We start from the raw sequence: 22,771 nt of genomic DNA, 5'->3' as shown, positions 1-22,771 counted from the left end.
AGTGAGCAGGTCCTTCTCAGCCACCACCTTGTTCAGTGACCCTGAGCAGCCCCTTGCCTTCTCTGCTCCTCAGTTTCCTATGTTTCAAACAGAGGATTGGACTAAAGACCTCTGAGGCATCTTTTAGGTTCACCATCCATCAGATGTATAAATGTTACACCCTACAGTTGGCAGACCTGGGAAGGAAGGCTCCCTGGATGTTTCCTTTTCCAGAAAGATCTTCCTACACACCCCTTGCTGTTGCCAAGGGTGATATTCAGTGTGCCCCTGAATAAGGTCAAAAGTACAGGATTACGGTTGGAGTTAAGAGCAGTTCCCAGGTATGACCATATCAGGCATTTATCAAACATTAATTGTTTGTCCTCGCAGGTGCTGGGGCTGTAAAAATGAATAAGACAGAGCCCCTACCTGGAGGAACACACAGTCCAGTGAAGGAGAAAGATGAGTAAAGCAGTCATTGCATTTTAGTGTGATAAATACTGCTACAGAGTCATATAGAAGGCAGCATAACACACAGAAGATGGACATATCAATCTGGGGTGGAGTCAAAGTAACTTCCTGGAGGAGGGAGCACATGGACAGACACTGAGGGATGAATAGGAGTTACCCAAGTGGAAAGGGGATTAAATCTCTTCAAATGCTCACAAAAAGTATGTTCACTCAATAGATCCTTGCCAACTGTCATGTGACACATTGTTTTCTTTAAAGACAGGCATCTCTTTCAATAAGAATGCACACCTAGCAGGGTGCCGTGACCCACATCTATAATCTCATTGGCTCAGGAGGCTGAGGCAGGAGGATCATGAGTTCAAAGCCAGCCTCAGCAACTTAGTGGGGCCCTAAACAATTTAGTGAGGTCCCGTCCCTAAATAAAATATTAAAAAGGGCTGGGAACGTGGCTTAGTGGTTAAGAGCCCCTGGGTTCAATCCCCAGTACTAGAAATAAATAAATAAGTAAATAAAAAGAAAGAAAGAAAAGAAAAAAATGCATACTTTAAAAAAGCAAGAGACATATCTTTTATGGTTTAATTAATTATTCCCTTGGATTTGGCACAGGAGTAGGAACAGTGGACACCAAACTGGATCCCCAGGAGCAGGTCCTGTATAGACAGGGAAAGCTGAGTGCACCCCATCTTTGATATAGACCCTGAGAGAGTAGAACTGTAGGCTCCGATGACACCAATATGAAATGCTTGCCTTCTGTACACAGAGCACATTCATTAGCTCTTTGCTAATTTTCTACTTCTGGTGCCATATATGGAGGGACTTAAAAGCTGTCGGGTTTCTGAGTATTCCTAAGGCTTCCCTATGATTCTACGTAACCACAGTAGGCTTCTTGGAGGAGGTGCTCAAGAAAGGAAAGGTGAAGACTAGCTTGACTGGTTAGGTTGACGTCTTAGCTGAAAGGGACTCCTGGGGCCCCTCACTGCTCCCAGCGCGCCACCCTTCCGTGCATTTGACCTTTGTTCCCGTCCTAACCTCCCACCGAGTAGAGCCAGGTTTGATCACTTCCCCGTTTCCGTTGGGTGGCTGGACACGTCGCTCAGGTTGGTGACTCCAAGCGGCCGAGTGCTGGGCTGCGGGTGCTCCCGGGGCGGTGAATTACCTTCCGCGGCGCTGGCCCCGCCCCCCTCGCGCCGCCGCCGGAGGTTCAAGTGCAGGATCGGGGCTGAGCTGGAGCGAGAGGCAACACCCCGCTCGCTCGCTGCAACCTGCTCCCTCCGGGAGGATCCTCCCCGCGTAGCCGCCGCTGCTCCGAGGCTCCGCCAGGCTGACGGGCAGCGCGAGCCGGGAGGGACCGACACCTCGGCGCTGCCCGCTAACAGTCCGGGCGGAGGAGCGTCATAATTACTCTCCGCGCTAATTGCCCGTCATTAAAGTTCAGGAGACGGTCGAAGAGGAGCTCCGCGGCGAGGAGGAGGAGGCAGGTGGGGTCGGGCTGGGGCTCCCGGCCCGGGCAGGGTTAAGCGCTCGCCGGTTCCCTGCCGCCCGGCTTGCGGCCAGCTCGCCGTCTCCGAGAGGCCGGAGTCACTGCCAGGGACCCAGGAGGTACGCCGCGAGCCAGGGCGGACCCACGTCGGACCCCCTCCCCCACCGCCGCCTCTAGGAGGCGGCCGAAAGTGGGGGCGCCAGCCTGGCGCCCGGGGGAGGAGGGCAGAGAGCTAGAGGGGCTGCGGGGACACGGAGATGGCCGATGAGATTGACTGGCTGGACTTGCCGGGCCGGTGGACCTACGGAGTGGACCGCGGTGGGAGAATCTTCTTCATCAAGTACGTAAGTCTCTCTCTCTCCTCCTCCTCTTCTTCTTCTTCTTCTTCTTTTTTTTTTTTTTTCATTATTTTTCTTTAAAGTTTTCCAACTTGAAAGGTGGCAGGGCTGGGGACAAGCCGAGGGAGGAGGGACTGGGACGGTGGGCATGACTAATAAGTTTATTGGGATGCCTGTTTGAATGTGTCTCCCGCCTTTTCCTCAATGGGTTCAAAGTCCAGCAAAGGCTCTGTATTCCCTAGCTAGAAAGGCAGGGCAGGACAGGGAGGTGCCGCCTTTCCCGTCTCCCCTGACCACAGAGGTCCCCAGGAGGACAGCCAGACCAGTGCCCAGCCTGGGATCCTTTCACCTCCTTGGGCAGAAAGATCCAAAGGTGGATCTCCAATTCCCCTCCCCTACTTGCTACCTGAAGACTTCAGCTAAGTGACAAGATACATGCAGTCCAGGAGGGGACTGAATCTGCCACCTGGTTCCTGCGTCCCCTCACCCATGGGTTCAGTGTTCCAAAGCCAGCAGCTCTTCTCCCCTCCTGCTGGAATGTTGTCAAGGGACAGGAGAAGCTAGCCACCCGCTGCATGTGTAGCAATCTTTAGGGAGAGAGAGTCTTTGCTACTCTCAGTAATTTATTAGCACTGATATAATAATTTCATAAACCAAAATGGCTGTGGCATAATCTCATTATAACAAAGTGGCCCTCTTTTGGCCCGCTTCTCCTATAGTCATTTTTTTGCCAGTATAGAAATCTTCCAATGAGATAGCAAGTCTAGAAGCACAGCATTCTGGACTGTTACCCACACTTGACATGCTTTCTCTCCTTCAAGATAGTCACTCACCGGGCATGAGAGTGAAAAGGAACCCAGAAGCAGTCCCTGTGTTGTCTAGGTGGGGGACCCAGGTCCAGAGAGATTGGAACTGCTTGTAGAAGATAAAGTCATTGTCAGTCAGATCTTGGTCTAAGCCTGGCATCTGCAGGCTGTCCTGCCCGCTTTTCTCTAACCAGACTGCCTTTGCAGGAGCCCAAGCGGCAGAGTGTTCTCTTGGGTGTTTGTCAGTTTCCACACTTGCTTAGGGCCTTTCTTTTGTAATTATTGCCACCATTATCCTAATTGATGCTGTCATTATATTATCTTAGAAATCAACTCCACAAAAGTTCTTGACCCTAGGTCAGGTTCCTGAATAACAGAACTTCTCCAGGATTAAAACCCGAGTGCCCTCCCTCAGGGGCTTGAGACTTCAGAGTCCGTAAGGATCATCTGGGCCAGGAGCTATGGTGGCACGTGCCTGCAGTCCCAGCTCCTCAGGAGGCTGAGGTGGGAGGATGGCTTGAGCCCAGAAGTTTGAGGGCAACATGGGGACACCCTGACTGAAAAAAAAAAAAACAAAGGCTTTGTTAAAAAAGCTTCTTGAGCGCTCTGTCAGAGATTCCTGTTCCTGCGGGTCTGAATTCTCCCAGTTCCCCAGGTCCTCTAGAGAAGGGGTTCATCCTGCTCTTCCTTCCCAGTCTCCTGCTGGCCTTCCAGCTTCTTTTTGTCTTGTATTCCACAAACACATCTGAAGCATTTACTCTCTACTGCTCACTAGGCCCTGGAGATAAAAATAAATAAATAAACGACAGGGGTTTTTTTTGTTGTTGTTGTTGTTGATGTTGTTGTTTAAAGTCATAGGAAGAAAACACAAATAAGTCCTTAGGAAATCATCGGATACATTCTGGAAGCGTCTATTTTTGCATGGGGCTCTAGGAGAAGGGGGAAGGAAGAGCCAGCGCTGTGCAGGGAGTTCAGGGGCCTCCCAGGGAGGAGGAAGCATTTGGGCTGAGCTTGTTGAAGGGTGGGAGCCAAAGGGGGCTTGGCCGCTGGGGCCCGTGGAAGGACGGTGGGACGTGGGTCACCAGAATCCTCTATGGGGCTCAGTAAAATGGAGTGGAGGATGCAGGGGTGCTGCAGAGGACAAGGACAAAAAGTCACAAAGGGACAGCTTGAGAGAGGCCTTACATGTTTGGACTCCATCCCGTAGGAGGTGGGAAGCCAAAGGTCTTGACAGAGTCAGATCTGCATTCAGAAGGATCCTCTGGCAGCTAAAGGGGAGATGATTTGAGGCTGGGCAGGAGGCGGGGGAGAAACTCAGGAAGCAATGGTGAAAATGGAAAATTGGAAGAAAGCTGATGGGGGGCCTGAATTCAAGTGGGGAGCACAGAGGTGAAGGGGAGGGAGAGAAGGGAGATATATATATAATCACACTCAGGGGTACTTAACTCCTGAGCCACTCCCCAGCCCTTTTTATATTTCATTTAGAGTCAGGGTCTCTCCGAGTTGCTGGCCAAGTTGCTGAGGCTGGCCAAGTTGCGGCCCTCTTGCCTCAGCTTTCTGAGCCACTGGGATTTCAAGTGTGCGCCACTATGTCTGGCGAAGAAAGACCTCTGTAGGGACAGGATCTCCCGCCTGGATATTGTGGAGGGCAAAGATAAATCTCAGAATTTCCAGTTTGAGTTTGCCAGAGATCAGCAAATAGGAAGAGAAACTCATTTTAGGGGGAGTGCAGGTTCAGGGGACATACTGAGTTTGAGGTGTTGACAGACAGCTGGATAGACAGACAGGGGTCCAGAGAGTCATCTTGATGAAAGGAGAGTCCTAGGGGTCATTATGAAGAGGCAGGACTGCCCAGAGTGTGGGAGGGGTGGGGTGAGAAGGGCATTACTGTGTTTAGGGACAGGAAAGAGGAAAAGAGGCCAACAAGGAGAACGGGGTCAAGGGGTCATGGGGTGAGCAGCACCAGGACCTGTTGGGTGTTGCCCCCAAAGGGAAGGAAGAGGGATACTGAGAAGGGGGAAGGAAGGAGTGGCCAACAGTGTGGAACGTGGCAGAGAAGCCAACGGCCCGGGACTGGAGTGTGTGTTGGATTTAGGAACACTGGGGGTGAGGGTGTCTTTAATGGAAAGTGGTTTCAGGGTGGGGCTGGGGACAGAAACCAGCTTGCAGTGGGCTGATGCCCGGGGCGGCTGGAGGCAGGGACTGGAGGTGGGAGAGGCTCATCTCTAAGGGGGATGTTGGGTCAGGAGGGAGAGGGATGTGACCAGAAGCTGCAGGGAGATGGTGCCAGGACAGAGTGCTCAGCCGTGGAAGACAGGAAGGGGAGCGGACCAGAAAGTGATGGACCCCACGGGGGTGGGGGTGGGGGGAGAAAGTGACGGTGCACGTCTGGAATGCTCAGTGGAGTGACGTTTCTATCAAAGATGGGAAAGGATGGTCTGTAGCCCAGGCAGGGGATTAGCCTTGAGTGGGAGAAGGCTGCCTCTTCTCCAGCGCAGAGACGAATTAAAGGATGGGTGAGAATGTGGTGAACTTGGGGGTAGGGTGTTTGGGCATGTTGGGAGGCCTGATGGTTTTATTTTTTCCTTCTCTTAAGATACAGGATCAGTCGGGGTAGGTGGGGGATGGCAGGGGGGCAGGATGGTGCTAAGGCCTGGGAACATCCAGCAAATGACTAGGGACCCTAAGGCAGATTCTAGTGGTGCTCAGGGCCCAACTGAGCTTGGGGTCTGTGGACTTGGGTCCTCCCAGGTCCAATTTCCCATCAGTCCAGTGCTGGGTGGCTGCATTGTGCCAGCCCAGGGACTAACGAAGGAGGACAGTGGAAAGACAAGAAGAGGAAGCCGAGGGTTGTGGTGGGGGGCTGATGCGGTGGTCCACACCATCCAGGTGGCGGGAGGCAGCTGGGAAGTCCGAGGGAGCCAGCAGCATGAGCATGAGCAGAGGTCAGGCCCCGGGGGGGGGGGGTGCTGGGAAGTCTCAGGGGAGCTCAAGAGGAGGGATGAGGGGCTGCATTTGCCTCAAACCCTTCTCCTCCCTTGGCTTCAATCTCCATTGCCTCCCAGGATCAAAGCCCAGACCAGAGCCCAGGAGTAAGGCACTTTCTCCAACGGCTCCCAGTGGCTCAGGGCTCAGGGGTCACTAAGACTGTGACTTTGTTTCTTCTTTGGTCAGTTAGGAAATCTCTTTCTGTAGCAGGTGTCCAAATTCAGAGAAAAATGAATGGAGTCGAGAAAAAGAGGGCCCGTGTCCGCACACTGTGCATGAATAGTCACGGCAGCTTTATTTATTGTGGCCCCAAATTGAGATCAACCCATATGTCCATCAACAGGTGGAAGGATGCTTACGCTGGTGCGTTCTGAACACTACTCAGCACTAAGGTGGAGTGAAATAAATTCTATAGCAAGGAACGAAAGAAGGAAGGAGGGAAGGAGGGAAAGAGGAAAGGAAGGAAGGATCAGACAAAGAGGTCCAGCTTATATGATTCCATTTATGTAAAATTCTAGAAACTCTAAAAAATGCACCCTAACCTAGAGCGACAGAGCAGATCAGTGTCACAGGGGACGGTGGTGTCGTAAGAGCTGGGGGGAGGAAGAGGTGTACAGTGGAGTTTATTTATTTTAGTTGTAGTTGAATACACTATCTTTAATTAATTAATTTACTTTTATGTGGTGCTAAGGATCGAACACAGGGCCTCACCTGCTAGGCGAGCGCTCTAACGCTGAGCCACAACCTCAGCCCAACAGTGGAGTTTATTGCCCATCAGTCATACCTTAAAGACCAAGTATGACCCCAAGACCACCTCCCGCTAAAGCCTGAATGATCCAGGGCATCTGTGAGTCCTTTCCTTCACATGCCTGAATTGGCCACGTGAAGGTGCTTCATACTAGGTTACAGATGACTCTGGAAAAATCTGTGTCACTTGGATCTTGGGGGCAGAGAAACATTGATGGGTCCTGTGCCCTCAGACCTAGAGCCCAGAGCATCTGCACTGTCTGGGAGCTGGCCTTGGAGGGTGTGAGATGTTAGAGCTGGGCATTCGTGGAAGACAGATCTAGGTCTGAAACTGGCTTCATCACTTACTGGTTGTGACCTTGGGGGTGTCCTTTCCCCATTCTAGACCTCAGATTCATAATCTGTTTGGGAGGGAATGTCATGAGTGAAAATCCACAGCTTTGCAGACACCCAGCTCCACTCACACAGCCTCCTCCCTTTCAGAAAAGTTGTGGGTTGGGGACTTGCTGGGAGGACCCCCACCTGGCTTCTGCAGTCCCCTCCAGTGTGGCCCCTTGAGGGAAGGCTCCCCATTTTAACATCCTCCCTTCTTTGCTGGCGTTCCACCTCCTGTGCCTTGCTAGAGGGGGGAGAGTAGTTGCTGCTGTGTTGTGTTGTAAGCATCCTTCCATGCACCGGTCCCCAGTGAGTTACAAATTCTTCAAGACCAGGCACCAGACTTCGTGTGCCAGCGTCGGGAGCTCCCACGTCAGGCATCTGGATTGTTCAGGGAAGCCTTGTTCAGGGGAAGCCTTTCTTGAACCTGACCCTTTCTCATTGTTCCCTCCATAGTGATGAGGAAAAGTCAACCAGCTGGGTGCACCCTGGTACAGAAGCACCCATCCAGAGTGGACACTCCTCCGGCCCAGGTAAGGAGCCCGCTGCCCCTGCCTTCGCAATCAAGGAGGAAGCACAATCTTGAGGTGGCTACAGGAGCCCGGGGCCCCAGCTCTGCTCCCCTTCTCCATGGGTGGCCTCTACTTAGCCTGTGGGCTGCCATTTTGCAAGAGGCCGTGCTCACCTCCGGGTCTCTCCTAACTTCTACCTTGACCTTCAGTATCTGGGACAGACACTGGAGGACACAGATCTCACTCCTCTCTCATCCCCTGCCCAGTCAAGTCCTTCTATCTTGAGGTTCCTGGACTGGGCAGAACCCAGCCCCCAGTGCTGTTAGTCTGGTTGGTGATGTTCTCCATCTCTGCTGCCCATTGGCCACAAGTGGGCCATGGAAATGTGGTTAGTGCTACCAAGGACCTGAATTTTTTATTTTAATCAATTGAAATGTAAATAACCCCTCTTGGCTGATAGGAACTCCTTCAAGCTGGCGAGAAACAGGAAAGATGAGGGGCCAAGGTCAGCACTGACTTCTCCCTTGCCCTTGGTGACCTCTCGGCCGGCTGGGAAAGGTGGGACACAGACAGGCCAACAATGCACACGAAACAGCCAAAGAAAAAGGGATCCGTCTGAGTTACAGTGGGAGGGAGGCCAGGCTTGAGGAGGACTGGGGTCCTTCAAGTGACCACAGATTGACCCCTTCTGTTCTGAGTCCAGTAGGAGGAGGAGGAGCTATGGGCAGCACCCTGGCAGGATCTCCCACCAGCCCAGCCTTCACCTGACTGGACACCAGGCATCTTCTTCCAAGAGATGTGGTCACTCATGGGGCTCAGCTGGCAGTGCTGGATATATTGGCTTAGGGTTTCGACTTGCCCAGAGCCTATTTCTATTTTTGGTACCTGCACTCAACCACGGAGCCACATCCTAGCCCTCCCCCCCCATTTTTTTGTATATTATTTAGAGAAAGGATCTTGATGAGTTGCTTAGGGCCTCACTAAGTTGCTGAGGCTGGCTTTGAACTGGCGATCCTCCTGCCTCAGCCTCCTGGGATTACAGGTGTGCACCGCTGCCCCTGGGGGTGCTTGGCTAATAAGCCAAGCGGTGCATTAAGTTCTGGAGGTGGAGAGACGCAGCTCAGGTCCTGGCTCTACTTGCAGGTGCTTGATTCCGTATCTGAGCAATTGGGATAGGGTTGGGAACCTCACTAGGAGGTGGCTGGGACCACACAGGAGCACTGGGAGGTAACTGCTGAAGGGAGGCCTCCTACCACCCAGGTTCCAGGACTCTTTTCTTCTAGGGGGCTGGTGCTATTGCTGCCCCAGGGTCCTGGCCATTCAGAGTCAAGTCCACCATCACTATGGGAGATGACTAGGAGCCTGGGCCCGTCTCTTTTGGCCAGCCAACTGGCCTTCCGCAGCTGGGAAGGGGTTAAGATGCCCCCGAAGCTCGCCGGGAGGGCAGCTGCCTCGGCGGGCACTCGGCCTGGACAGGAACATAAGCGCTCTTGGTGTTGCCCAGGCAGAGAGGGCAGTGTGGAGGGAAGTTGCTAGAAAAAGGCAAGGGACATAATCCACGCTGGCCTCCTGCCCGGGGACATCACAGTGGCAGGATTATTTATGATTCTGACCCAATGGGGGATCCCTCTACTTGGGGAGGCTGCCAACCCACGCCCTTCTGAATGGGAGCGTCCTCCCACAGGGACAGAGGGGAACAAGTAGCATTTATGGAGTTGCACAGAGGAAGGAGTGTGGGCTTTAAAGACAGCAGACCAGTGCTCACATCCCGGCCCAGACATTTCCTGTGTGGCTTCAAGCAAGTTGATGAACCTGTCTGGGTCTCAGTTTCCTTATCTGTCAGCAGATAGATGGGGCTGACACCTATGGTATAATATCGCCGTGCAGATTAGAAGCACTAACAGAGGTGACAGGCATGGCTGAGGGGAAGGAAGATCTCCTCAGGTGGTAGCAGGTGTTTCCCCGGGGCAAGTCCTGGGCAGAAGCTGGGCTCCTTAGCGGTTCTGTTTTGCGGAAGCAGCAACTAGGAGACTACAGACCCTTTGATACACACAAGTGAATAAAATGGGCGACCAGAAGCTAGACCTGCCACGCCACAGGACCCAGGCTGTGCTCTGTGCAGGGTGAGCTGACCGGGAGATGGTCAGACGAACAGAGAAGGGCCATGTCTTGTAAGATCTCCTACCCAAGGCAGATGCTTGGGCTCACCAGAAAGGCGGCTGGGAATCTGTGTCACAAGAATTCCCACCTGTTTCCCAGTCTCAGCCAGGGGACAGTGGATTCTCTAGGGCTCTCAGGAACCTCTTCCTCTGCCGTGGGAGGAGGGAGTCTGTGGGACAGGGCCGGGCGGCTGTTGAGGACAGTGCGCAGGACACAGATGAGTTAGTGCCTGACAGAGACCCCTTTAAGAGGTAGAGTTGTCGCACCCACCTGTGGGGTTGCCTGGGACCCCTCCTGCCCCCTGCCAAGGTCAGCTTCGTCCACGATTTAGGCCTTGGGACTGAGCTCCTGCGGTTCTCCTCTCTGAGCACTTCCGTGGGTATCTAGGTTCTGTGGGTCTCTAGAGGTCACATGGCTGGCCTGGGATTTGGAGACTTTGAGTCAAATCTTAGGTGCTATTTATCCGAGTCTTGGGGCAAGTGACAGCCCTTGGTCCCAGCTTCCACTTCTGTGATATAAGGGGGCTGGTCCCATGATCCTGAGGACATTTCCAGGACAACCTTCGGGGGCTCACTGCTAAGCCTTTGGGGCTGGCCCAGGGCCTGGCCCAGTGTGGATGCTCAGAAGAGCTTTGTGGAATGAGTGGGTGAGTCCCAATGTTTTTTTCAGTGGCTTTGCTCATTGTCAGAAGTGTCCCATCCCTGCCTTCTCTCTCATTATTTGCTAGAAATCCAGGTGCTGGAAGTAATAGGCAAAATAAGGTGAAATGGTTGCTTGGACCCCCGCAGCTGCTCTGGGGACCTCCCTGCCTCTCCAGGCTCAGGCCTCCTGCACGAGGTTGCTTGGTGGGGCCCACGGGGACAGGTGGAGTCCAAGCCTTCTCGAGCCTTCCTTCTCATCCTGTGATTCTGCTTCCTGGCAGGTTTGCCCAAGGGCTGGGAGATGGATTCCACGAAGGAAGGAGCCGTGTATTTCATCAAGTGAGTAAGATGGAGTTTCCTTTCTGATCTCGCCGTTGGTCTTACTTTTGTCCTTGTCACCGATGTCACCTCTGGAGGGGGAGGTGATTAAAAAGGTCTGGTTTTTTGTCAAAGGCATCGTTGAGTCTGTGAGTGGCCAGGAAGGCACCCTAGGCCTCAGAGTGCTGCAGAGAGAGAGGCCTGTCTGTCTGTCTGTCTGTGTTGACGTTGGCCTGGGCATGGCTTGTGTCAATCACGGAAAGTTCTCTGGGGCGGGGCGGGTGGGGCGCTGGGCTGGGCTGCACAGGTGGAAGGAGCTGGCCCCACCAAGCGGAGGAGAGCGTTCTGGACAAACCAGACAGGGGTGGAGAGGCGGGAGCTGGGGCAGCGGGGCACAGGGGAGGAAGGTGGAGCCCAAGGGGCAGGTGTGTGGTGTTCACTGAGAAGATGGGCTGCGGTGGCCGGGCCAGGCCCAGCTTTCTTGCTTCTGGACGGGGGCACCGGTGATTCTGGGTGGAGGTGTGTGTGTGTCCAGGCCCCTGGGGGTGGGGAAGCCCTGACTTTTCCCAGTTGAAGCCGCTCCTCAGGGAGCCACCCTGGACTTCTCAGGGAGGCAGAGGACACAGCTCTGTGGGCTGCTTGGTCCACACCACTCGCTTGGACTCATTTCCCTCCACTTGGCCTCAGTCTCCCCGCCTCCCAGCCAGGCTGGGTCCTGGCTTCCTTCCCATGGGTGAGGCCCAGCATGCTCAGGCCTGCGGCCTCCCCGCCTGCTCTGCCCCCTGAATCTGCAGATGGCAGGGCGCTGCTGCCTGGTGGACAGGGCCCAGCTCCACCGAGGGAGCCACAGTCCACCCAGGACAGCGGACCCTTTCCCTCCCTCTCCTCTCTGAAATTCTCATCCACCAACACCCTGGGAGGTCCCTTTTCCATCCCCCAGCTCAAGACTGGCCGTATTTTTAAAAGCAAAAAGCTCTTATGAATAATCTGTTTTGGAAACTGTTCTGCTAACGCATGGCTCTTACAGCCTGAATTTCCCTAAAATTAAATCTAAATCCTTCCTGATTCAGTTAAGAGAACTGTTCCTTTGCTGGACACAGGAACAGGAGCACACACCAGCTACTCAGGAGGCTGAGGCAGGAGAATTGCAAGTCTGAGGTCAGCCTAGGCAATTTAATGAGACCCTGTCTCAAAATAAAAAATAAAAAGGTCTGGGGGTGGTAAAAAAGACCTCTCTCTCTCTCTCTCTCTCTCTCTCTCTCTCACACACACACACACACACACACACACACACTCACATACACACACACACACACACACACACACTATATATATATATATATTTTTTTTTCTTTCTTCTAGAAACCATCCTAATATTCCTGATGTACAGAATATACATTTGGTTCTTGAGACAGTTTATTAAGCACTTTTATGATGTTACCTCTTTCCACCTATCCTTAAAAAACTTACCTTTGAGCCAGGAGTGGTGGCGCATGCCTATAACCTCAGCAGCTCCGGAGGCTGAGGCAGGAGGATCACAAGTTTGAGACCAACACCAGCAACTTAGTGAGACCTTCTCTCAAAATAAAAAATAAAAGGGGCTGGGGATGTGGCTCGGTGATAAAGTATCCCTGGGTTCAATCCCAGGTACCAAAAAACACAAAAAACTTATCTAGTGTTCTCTGGTTCTGCTCACCTCCCTGGTCTCCTTGTATAACTGGCCTGCTATACAGACTTTCTTGTTTCCCTCCTTCCATGTCAAACTCATCCCTACCTCAGGACCTTTGCACATGTTGACCCCTCTACCTGGGAGCACTTCTCTCCTGTTTCTGCCCATCTGGGGAGGCCCTTCCTGATGAGTCCCTCTGAGGTCCCTGCCTCTCCTCGCTCACTCTATTTTTTTTTCATTGCACTTACCACTACTGAAACATTAGAAAGTGCATGTGTTTACTTATTTATTGCTAATGTTCCCCGCTGTCACGTGACCCTTAAGAGCACATTCTGGTGGTGGTGGTTTCTGGTACGTGTTGGGAACCTAATATTTGCTGAAATGAAAGAAAGAATGAGAAAGCACAGGGAGTAAACTGCAGAAGCATAATTAATTCCTCCTCCAACCGCCCACTGGGAGCTAGCTCCCAAGCCCCTTGATTGTGAAGATGTGACCCCCCTCCTCTTTCTCTGCATTGTTCCTTCCCCACAAGGCAGGACCCCAGAGATCCCCCCTCCTGCTCCCCCAGGGGTCCTTACCCCTCCCCCTCTGGCCCCACCCCCTTGTCCATATCCTGCAGCCACTGTCAGGGGCACCTGGAGCTCACCTGGTCATTCCTGCAGCTGCTCTGTGACTCCGCCTGCCTCTGGGCCGTGGTGCTGCAAGAGTATTTCTTTTTTTTTTTTTTGGGTGGGGTACAAATTTGTTCCTATCATTCTCCATTTCCTTCTCTAGCCACTTAAAGGGCATCATGATCTGGCTCCTGCCTCCCTTCCCAGCCTCACCTCCCACACTACCAGTCTGCTCTGCTTGCTAACCCTCTCCTGGAGCCACACCAAGCCCTTGTGGGTCCCTCCTCACACACCTGACTCCCAGCATCTGAGCCCTTGTGAGCGCTGCTCCCTCTTCCAACATGGCTTGGGTCCACTGAGGACAACTTCTCTTCCTTCAAACCCTGCCCAGGACCTCCCTCCTTCAGGGATGCCCTCTGCATTTAATTGTTTCTACGTGTATCCTTTTACCTCCATCTGTAATCTTCCCGCCCGAGTGTGCGTCCAGGTCACTGGAGGGTTTATTGAAAACCATTGCTGGGCTGTACCCTAGCGTTTCTGATTCAAGGAGTCTGGACTTTGCATCTTCTGTAAGTTTCTGGGTGACCCTGATGCTGCTGTTCTGGGGACCATGCGATGGGGAAGCGCTGGTCTAGATGGGAAACTCTTCAAGGGCAGGGGCGACACAGCGTGGCCAGAAAGTCTGGGACATAGATGTCATTGTCCTATCACATATTGTAATGAAGTGTCGGCTGCCATTCATCGCCTGTCCCTGTGTGCAACGCGGTGGCTGTACTGCATCAGTAGCAGCAGGAGCGGCTCAGAGCTGAGCGCTTTAGCGTGTTCTCTCAACTCCCAACTATTTTTGCAAACAACTAGGAAACCCAGACCGTAAATAAATTGTTCAAGGTCGCGGAGCTGGGAGAAAGTCAGGATTTCCCAGGCTGTGACAGTAACGTAATGCCACAGCTGTTCACCCCAGGCCTGGATGAGGAACGCACCCAAGAACCCTTAGTAAAAAGTGAGTGGAAGACTCTGGTCCACGCTCCTTATTTTCACATTCGCCTCTATAATCCATTCCCACTCTGTTTTTTTTAAAAAAATTTTTATTTGTTCTTTTTTTAGTTGTACATGACAGTAGAATGTATTTTGACAGATCATCCACACACATGGAGCATCACTTCCCATTCTTGTGGTTATACGTGATATGGAGTTACACTGGTCGTGTGTTCATAGTGAAAAGAGGAAAGTGATGTCCCATTCATTCTACTGTCTTTCCCATTCCCATCCTCCCTCCCTTCCCTCCATTCCCCTTTGTCTAATCCAATGAGCTTCTCTTCTTCCCTATCCCATCCATATTGTGAGTCAGCATCCGCATATCAGAGAACATTTGGCCTTTGTTTTTTGGGACTGACTTCTTTCACTTAGCATGATAGTCTCCAGTTCCATCCATTTACTGGAAAATGCCATAATTCCATTCTTCTTTATGACTGAGTAATATTCTATCGTGTGATCCATACCGAATTCCCTTTATCCATTCATCTGTTAAAGGGCACCTAGATTGGTTTCATAGCTTAGCCATTGTGAATGGAGCCACTATAAACATTGATGTGTTCCCCATCACTAAAGTATGCTGATTTTAAGTCTTTTCCCTACCCAGATATATGACATTGTGTTGGTAGATGAATTAGAAACTCTGAGGACCCAAGACATGGATCCCAAGAGGTAATAATAAAACTGAGATATCCAGACATATTCTTCCAGTATGGATGGATCAATTTCAATAAGCAAATACTGATATTTTCCCAGGATCTAACAAGCATGATAATTGTGTTTCAGTAAGCTCTTTCCTTCATGGTGTCTGGGAGGGGGGATTCACATGGTACCCACAAGTGATGAGTTACTCCAGTGTACCTGTAGTTTGAAGGTGTCATTTGACAGGAAGGAGGGTGTGGGGAGAAAAGAAAAGAAAAGCAAAAGGTGAAAAGGTGGATCAGGAGATTTGGGCCACACACCAGAGTGTGTGTGGGTGTGGTGGTGCACACCTATAAGTCCAGCTACTACGGACGGCTAAGGCAGGATGGCAAGTTCCAGTTTGCCAGTCTGGGCAACTTAGTGAGATCCTGTCTGAAATTTTTTTTAAAGGGGTGGGGCTGAGAATTCACTGGTAAAGTTCCCCGGGTTCGATCCCCAGTACCTGGGGAAAGGAGAGAGGGAGAGAGAGATAGGTAAAGCCCATTACCAGCACGTATGCACTTTCCATCTTATCCACAAGAGGGTGCCAGAACACGCATGATCAGCCACATCCAGCCTTTAGGGGTTTGCTCCATGGTGACCCACAGATTCTCTCCAGGCTGATGGTGCTGCCTTCCAGGAGCTGACAGGGCCATCTTGACCCTCCCCTGCCACTACTCAACCACCGTAGGTCTGGTGGACTTCTTTCTGAATCCTAAAGATCTGGCTGGGTGCCACCTGTTCCTGACCAATAAGAATTCTCTTCTGGGGCCTCGTGTCCTTCCCTGGCTCCCTGCTCCAGCACCCCGCTGCAGGACAGAATCAGTTCTGTCTCCAAGGGCGGCTCTTCCTCTCTCTCCAGAGTCAGCAGGGGAGGAGATGTGACAGGGACTCGTCCTGCAGAGACACATCCCTGATAAACCCCAGCTGCTGCTCCACCCAGGGAGCCCCACCCAGCCCTGTCACTTCTTCCTTGTGTCCAAGAAGGTGCCAGAATCCTCAGGTGGCACACAGTGAGCTGGGCAGCACCAGCCTGGGGGCTGCTCAGAACGGAGGTATTGGAGCCGGTGCTCTCTCCCAGGTGCCGAAGGGCTGGGTGGTGACACTCAGGTGACCCCTAAAAGGCCATACAGACCCCACCTGTGGGACCCCAGAGGAGGCCCAGGAAGGGAGGTGCACTAAGACTGTTCTGTGGTCTCCAGAAGGCAGGCAAGTGGAAAGTCACAGGTCGCAATTCTGGCCCTAGCAGCTCTGTCCTCAGAAAGGCAGATACGGGGAAGGAGGGGGTGGGGAGGAGGAAGGTGGTCTGAGCTCCATTTGCAGGTGAGGAAAACTGAGGTTCAGCTGAGAAGAAGCTGGTTCCCAGGCACTGAGTTCAGGATGGAGCTGTGGTTGGTCATCAGAGACCCAAGCTGGCTCCCCTTCCTGCTCCCCACTCGGAGGGAGGGAGGCCCGCGTGGATAAGGTCCAGGGTGAGGAGTGGGTGCTGAGGGGCAGTGAATCCATCCTTCTCGTGGCCACCCATGTGGCGTGGGGCAGCCTTGACGCTTCAAGTGTTCAGAGACTGAATCGCGACTGAGGAGTTGAACTTGATCCTGAGCCACAGGGGCGAGTCTGGAGCAGAGGCGGGACCTCAGAGAAGCCTTCTTTGGAATCCTGTGCCCCTCATCCCTCCTCCCCACCTTCTCCAGACCTGTCTGACTTCTCTACTGGGCTGACAGGGAGAGAATTCAGATTGGGACGAAGGACTCTGCCCTCTCTGCTGCACTCCACTGGTCTTTGCTGGAACCCGGATGCCCGCCCTGAGGCTATCTTCACCATGTGGCTCCCACAGTGAAGCCACAGTACCCGCCCATCCTCCCCTGGGCCTCTCATCCCCCTGAGCCCAGGGGTACCCAGAAGTGTGACCAGTCTGTCTCGGGCTTCTTGGAAGATCCAGGGCCTCCACTGCCGCCTTTGCCCTCTGTCTGCCAGAGAGGAAACCCTCCCAGCAGGCCCGTCTGTCAGCCACTTCTCCAGCTGCCTGAGGATTCTGGGGGCTGGGGGGCTAGGGTCCTTGTCCCCTTCCCACACTCGTCCCAGGGGCTGTAATCTCTCGCTCCAGCCCCACTTTGCTTCATAAGTTCAAGGCCAGAGACCTCCGGGACCCCTCATCTTTGGCTACCTGGAAGCAGACTCCCCCCCTGCTTGGGCCAGGCAGCCTTGCCAAGTCCTGCAGAGCCGGCAGGTGAGACGGGCTGAATCCATCCTGCCTGGCGCTGGGCCCTCGCTCCCAGCTTCCCTGCGCCTTCAATGAGCGGCTTTCCAGAGTCCCAGCCTGACATCTCGGCCAGGCTGTGGAAAGGGGAAAAGATGGCCAAGGGACCCCCTCCACCAGGACTGCTAGGCTGTGCATGCTTCTCTGGCCTGAGAGTCCCAGTTCTGCGTGGCCTGCTCTAGGCTGGAAGTCCCCCAGTACCTCCCCAGGCTCCTGACTGCACTCACTCCGGTGTGTGGCCCAAATCTCCTCCATGTCCCCCATCCCAGCTAACCAGGCTCCTCCTGTGGGTTGACTTGAGAACCCTCCCTTTTCTCCCCATCTTTCTGGTCTGGTTATGAAGTCAGTGTTTCCAGGGCACTTGCTCATTGGCACCGAGAATCTTATTTTTCCAGCATCCACAGAGGTGTGCAGAGAGGGAAACTGAGGCAGAGCAAGAATGAGATAATACAAGAGAAGGGGAACATCTTTGTCTACCGCAGAAGCAGGGCCACAGTGCTCTTGTTCGAGCGCTTCTGCCTTTGACCATCCATAATGCAGAACCCAGGTGCCCCCTGGCTTGGCTAGCATTCTCGTTCAAGGTCATTGGAGACCAATTTGGGCTGAGGACTAGGAGACCCTGGTGTCTTACAAAGGTCTCCAGCCACCTCTACATATTAGTTCTTTAAATCCATTGGGCTGGGGCTGTGAAGGCAGCAGGGCCCCCAACTGAGCCCTCCTGACCCCAGAAACATGCTCCTCTCTGGGGTGGGCAGCCACAGTGCTGAAAGGTGACCACTGGCAGGCTGGGTGCAGGAGGCGGCAGGCTGAGGCCCCCCAGGCAGTTTCTGGCTCCCTGCAGTCCCCTGTGGGCAGGCGCTAGGAATGCAGCTGGCCCAGCTGCCCTTTGGGGGGCAGTCTTGTCTGTGGTGGGAGGCCAGGGAGGGTGGGCCGAACCACCCCATCCTCTCCCTGGCGGGTTGGCTGCAAGGGTGGTTAGCAGCTTGTCACTGGTGTGGATGGAGTTAAACCTTTTCCAGGACTATTTACTTCTGATCCTAAGTGACAGCTTGGGGAGGGAGAGTCACGTGGCCCTGAAATCCCCGCGGGAGCCGATAGAGCATGCCCAGCTGCTTCTGCCTGGGAAAGATGCTGGGTCCTGCAGTAACCACAACAGCATCCTCTCCCCTGCGCCAGGGACCTGCCAGCCGGAGAGATGACTGATTAGATCAGATTAGATCCAGAGCCCCGCTCTTCAGAAGGGGGCCCCCAGGGGCAGGGGAGGAGGACCCCAGCTGGCTTGAGCTGGGGGAGGGGAGCCTTGGGGCTGGCAGAGTTAGCGCTCTCAGCACGGATCACACCTCTGAAGCAAGTCGGTGAGTCTGTTTGGAGGCATCAGATGGATGAGGTGGGAGGAGGAAGGTTGGGCTCCGGTCAGGGCTGGCAGCCACCTGCCTGGCGTGTGAGCCCAGGCTGTGTGCACTGCGGTTCCCTTGCCTTCCCCATCCCTCATCCTTGGCAGCATTACTTGGGGATCATGGATGCTGAGAATGCTAATTATAGACCTCTTGATGCCCCCAGCTCCCTCCAGAATCCCCAGTAAGGACTGATGCTGTTTGAATTGATTACATTTGAGTTCCTCCCCTGGGCTAGAGCAGCTTTGGGGCTGCAGTCTCCAAGGGTCCAGCTGGGCCCCCAGCCTAGCTGGAGCGCAGAGGCCACCAGCCCCACCCTGCCTCTTCCCACTGAACGAGTGGAAGTCCAGCAGGGAGGAGCTGTGGAGGGGGGGGTTCCCAGGGTCGGGCTCAGGTCAGCCCCAAGACTCAGCCTCCTCAGTGGGAGGGGTCCGAGTGCCTGCTTCTCAGGGCTCAGAGGTTGGGGCCAAGGGCTGGCGTCTCAGATTCAGTGGGAAGCCCCGAAGGAGCTGATCTGGTATGTGGGCAGGGGATGGTGGGAATGAGGGGCCAGCGGACATAATGATGGACCAGGATGTCGCCAGCTGAGAGCCCCAGGGTTATTGTGTGAGGCACTTAGAGAGGGAGGAAGGTTGGGGAACTGGCCAGTGAGGGGCAAGGAGAGCTAGGGGGTGGAGGGGAAGGGAAAAAGGAGAAGAAGCAACTGGCAGATGCCCTTTGAGACCTCAGGCCAGCCATGGTAGGAGGGAGGAGGGGAGAGCCAGGATGCGGGGTGAGCAGCCCTGGGGAGCCCTGGGGCTGGTGGGGAGGAGGACTGAGCGCAGATTCAGTGTCGGAGGAGGTGTGGCCTTCAGGGCTGGACAGTTCTCCCCAAATCCCTTTAGACCCCTTGCTCTCTATCTGGCAGCTGGTGCTCGCCACCGAGGATCTCCTGAATGCAGGGGGAGCCCTGAGTGGCAGCCTCTGCCCGAATCCCCGGTCCAGATGGCGGCGGGGGCATTGCAGGTGCCTGCCCTAAATCCCCCAAATCCCCTCTTCCTTGCGCTGGGGAGGTTTCTGCAGGCGCTGACTGTCCAATCTTCAGCTCCAGCCTCTGAGCTGCTGCAGTTTAGCCTGGGCAGGAGACGGGCAGATCCTGTTGGTGGAGAGGAGGGGGTAGGAGGGAGGTGCCACCGAGGCTCGGCTCCGACAGCAGCCTGCGGCTCGGCCTGTCTCCAGGAGGCGGTGGCAGGAGGGGCTGGGGCGCCCTGCCTGGCACAGCCACGGGGCTTTCCTTACGGAAACAAGCGGGGTTCTGTGTCTCCGCACAAGGGCACAGAGTGCCGGGCTGCCGATATGAATTATTAAAAGTCCTCGGCTCCCGGATCGCCGGCGAGGTGATGAATGTGTTAGCGGGGTGTGGGATTAATCCTGGGGGCTGCTGCACGGGCTGGGAGACAAAGGGGACTTTTTTTTTTCCTCCCTGGGTTCGGCTTTTCCTTTTTCACAGGGAGGCGATGGTGCAGGACGTATTACATAGATAATTGCTTTAGTGTGTCTGCCTGGATTATTGAGTTGGATGCTTCCTGCTCCGTGTAAATGAAGTAATTACTGGGGAAGGCGGAGAGCCAGGCAGCCCGCCCTGGCTCCCGGGCTGACATCACAGCCCCGCCTCGCCCAGGCCCATCCGCAGCCGCGGGCTCAGCAGAGGGTGGCCCAGGGACTGGAAGGCGCCCCAAATAGGGGTGGTGTCATCCGAGGCTGGACAGGCTGAGGCTCTCTGAGCCTGTTGGGCATCCACTGGGGTCATGGGCACTGATACTGCTCTGCTGCCCTGGGTCCCCCGCAGTGCATCAGGAGGAGGTCAGAGCTCAACATGGGGACAGCTTAGCTTGCTGCTAAGCACTTGCAGTGCTCACAATCTGCAAAGCTCAGGCGGAGGCTTAGGAGCTCTGGAAGCCAGGCTCTGTGAGATGGCTTCTGCCGGCCAGTCTCTGGCCAATTAGAAAACTCCCAGGGAGGAGCGAACTTTATTTTGGGGGAACATTTAAAGTGAAGAGCAGAAAGAAGGAAGTGTATTCCCTTGCAATTTCTTAGTTCCGGAGGGGTCCTGGTCAGCATCACCACTTCCAGATGCCCCTGGGAAAATGTTTTTCTCAAGCCCAGTTGAGCCTATGCCAGCCTCACTTGGGAAATCCCAGTGGCAGGGAGCTTATACCCTTGCAAGCAGCTTCCTGCATGGTGGGAACATTCTTCTGCACTGAATCAAAACCTACCCTTGCCTTGGTTCCACCTTTTGGTTCTGATTCTTTGAAGCCACACAGATCAAGCCAGCCCTCTTTTACATGATGATAAAAAAAAATTGCTTTCTTATTAAATAGCATGTCATAGTCAGCAAGTATGGAATTAATGTATTTTACATGGCTGTTTCCAAGTATTAGACATTTAGGTTGTTAGTTTCATTTCCTTTTACAAATTACTCAATATGAACATTTTGTTTTGTTTTGTTTTAGTGTTGGCACTGGGGATTAAACCCAGTGGCACTGCACCACTGAGCTAAATACTACATCTGTTACATCTCCAGCCCTTTTCATTTTTTATGTTGAGTCAAGTTCTCCCTAAGTTGCCGAAGCTGGCCTCAAACTTGCAATCCTGCAGCCTCAGCCTCCCAAGTGGCTGGGATCACAGGCGTGTCTCACCATGCTCTGCCTCTTTTCTGAATTTTGGATTACTTCCTTAGGATAAATCCTGAGACATAAAATTAATGTGATAAAGGGAATGCCTTTTTAAAAATTACTATTTTGTGAATATAAAAGTAATATGTAGTTATTAGAAATGTAGAAAGACATGTAAAGTTGAAAGCTACTCATAATTCCCAGATATTTGCTAAGCAATTCTAATATTTTTGGTGCATATGTCTTTTTATAAATTCATTCACGGACATATGAACAGGTTTCATAATACACACATACCCCTTTAAAATTTTGAACCAAATGTATATTTTTGTCACTTATGTATTTTTCTATGTCATTGAATAGAGTGCTATAATTATCATTTTAAAGTAGTTGCCTAGATCTCATTGTGTACCTATTATACTTATTTGGTGCTGGGGATTGAACCCAGGCCTTTGCACATGCTAGGCAAACCCTCATCACTGAGCCATATCTCCAGCACTGTTTATTTGTAGGTTTTTTGTTTGTCTGTTTGTTAGGGACCAAACCCCGGACCTCGCTCATGTGAGGCAAATGCTCTGCCATTGAGCTATACACCAGCCTTGTTTATTTGATTTTTGACCTTTATGTTAAATTAGTTATTTCCAATTTTCCATTTTGTTTTTGTACTGGAGATTTAACCAAGTAGTGCTTAACCAAGGAGTGCTCAACCCCAGCCCTATCTTATAAAAAAGAAAAAGGGGTGGTGATGTGGCTCAGTGGTAGAGTGCTCGCTTAACATAACGAGGCACTGGGTTTGATCCTCAGCACCACATAAGTGTAAAGATACTGTGTCCACCTAAAACTTAGGAATAAATATTATCAAAAAAAAAAAAGATAGGATCTCACTAAGTTGTTTAGGACCTCACTAAGTTGCTGAGATTGTTCTTGAACTTGTGATCCTCCTGTCTCAGCCTCTAGGGCCACTGGGATTACAGATGTGCACCACTGAGCCCAGCTAATTTTTCACTTTTTAAAACAATGTTACTATTAACATATAAATATCTGTACTGTTACACATATCAATGATTTTTCCCTCTTAGGTAAAAGCGGCATTGCTACATATTTTTAAATATTTGGCTGTATTTGGCCAAATTCCTTGTTCTAAAGCATGTGCTTGTATGTCCAGCAGTTGTGTATGAGAACTCCAGTATTGAGTATAACCGTTTTTGTGGTTTTAACTCATTGCTCTTCATCGTTTCCACCTCTTTGTTTAATTAGTAGTAAGATTTTTTAAAAATTAAAAAGAGATTGGGTGGGCTGGGGAGGTGGCTCAAGCGGTAACAACGCGCTCGCCTGGCATGCGCGGGGCGCTGGGTTCGATCCTCAGCACCACATAAAAATAAAGATGTTGTGTCCACCCAAAAGTAAAATATATATATATATATATATATATATATATATATAATAAATTCTCTCTGTCTCTCTAAAAAAAAAGAAATTGGGTGATCAACCCATATTTACAACAATATGTAATATGTTCACTTAACAAATGTATTTGCTCAAGTCTGTCGTTTCTTCAAAGGTAGTTTGGTAGCTGGGTGACTCAGGAGCCTGAGGCAGGAGGCTCACAGGTTCGAGGTTAGCCTCAGCGATCTGGAGATGTAGCTCAGTGGTAAAGC

General features: G+C 52.5%; 1 protein-coding gene across 15 annotated transcripts in view; it reads left to right on the top strand.

Annotated features, from left to right (window-relative positions):
• The first annotated feature begins 1,717 nt into the window (after window positions 1-1,717).
• The window catches only part of Plekha6 (pleckstrin homology domain containing A6), a 142,909-nt gene continuing 121,855 nt past the window's right edge, over window positions 1,718-22,771 (top strand). For 8 of the 15 annotated variants that reach the window (XM_078022642.1, XM_078022651.1, XM_078022647.1 and 5 more), the window contains exon 1: window positions 18,908-18,976. Coding sequence is in view for 1 of the 15 variants with exons in the window: in XM_078022645.1 (XP_077878771.1) it covers window positions 2,188-2,270; window positions 7,641-7,717; window positions 10,779-10,836 (218 nt within the window). In the remaining 14 variants the exon portion in view is untranslated. Of the gene's footprint in view, window positions 2,271-7,640; window positions 7,718-10,778; window positions 10,837-18,155; window positions 18,421-18,904; window positions 18,977-22,771 lie in introns of those variants that run through there. The other 7 variants (XM_078022645.1, XM_021729831.3, XM_078022640.1 and 4 more) reach the window with 7 other exon arrangements.

The sequence above is a fragment of the Ictidomys tridecemlineatus genome, chromosome 10 (genome assembly GCF_052094955.1).
Source record: "Ictidomys tridecemlineatus isolate mIctTri1 chromosome 10, mIctTri1.hap1, whole genome shotgun sequence".
Taxonomy (NCBI): domain Eukaryota; kingdom Metazoa; phylum Chordata; class Mammalia; order Rodentia; family Sciuridae; genus Ictidomys; species Ictidomys tridecemlineatus.
This window is presented reverse-complemented; position numbering and strand designations above follow the sequence as displayed.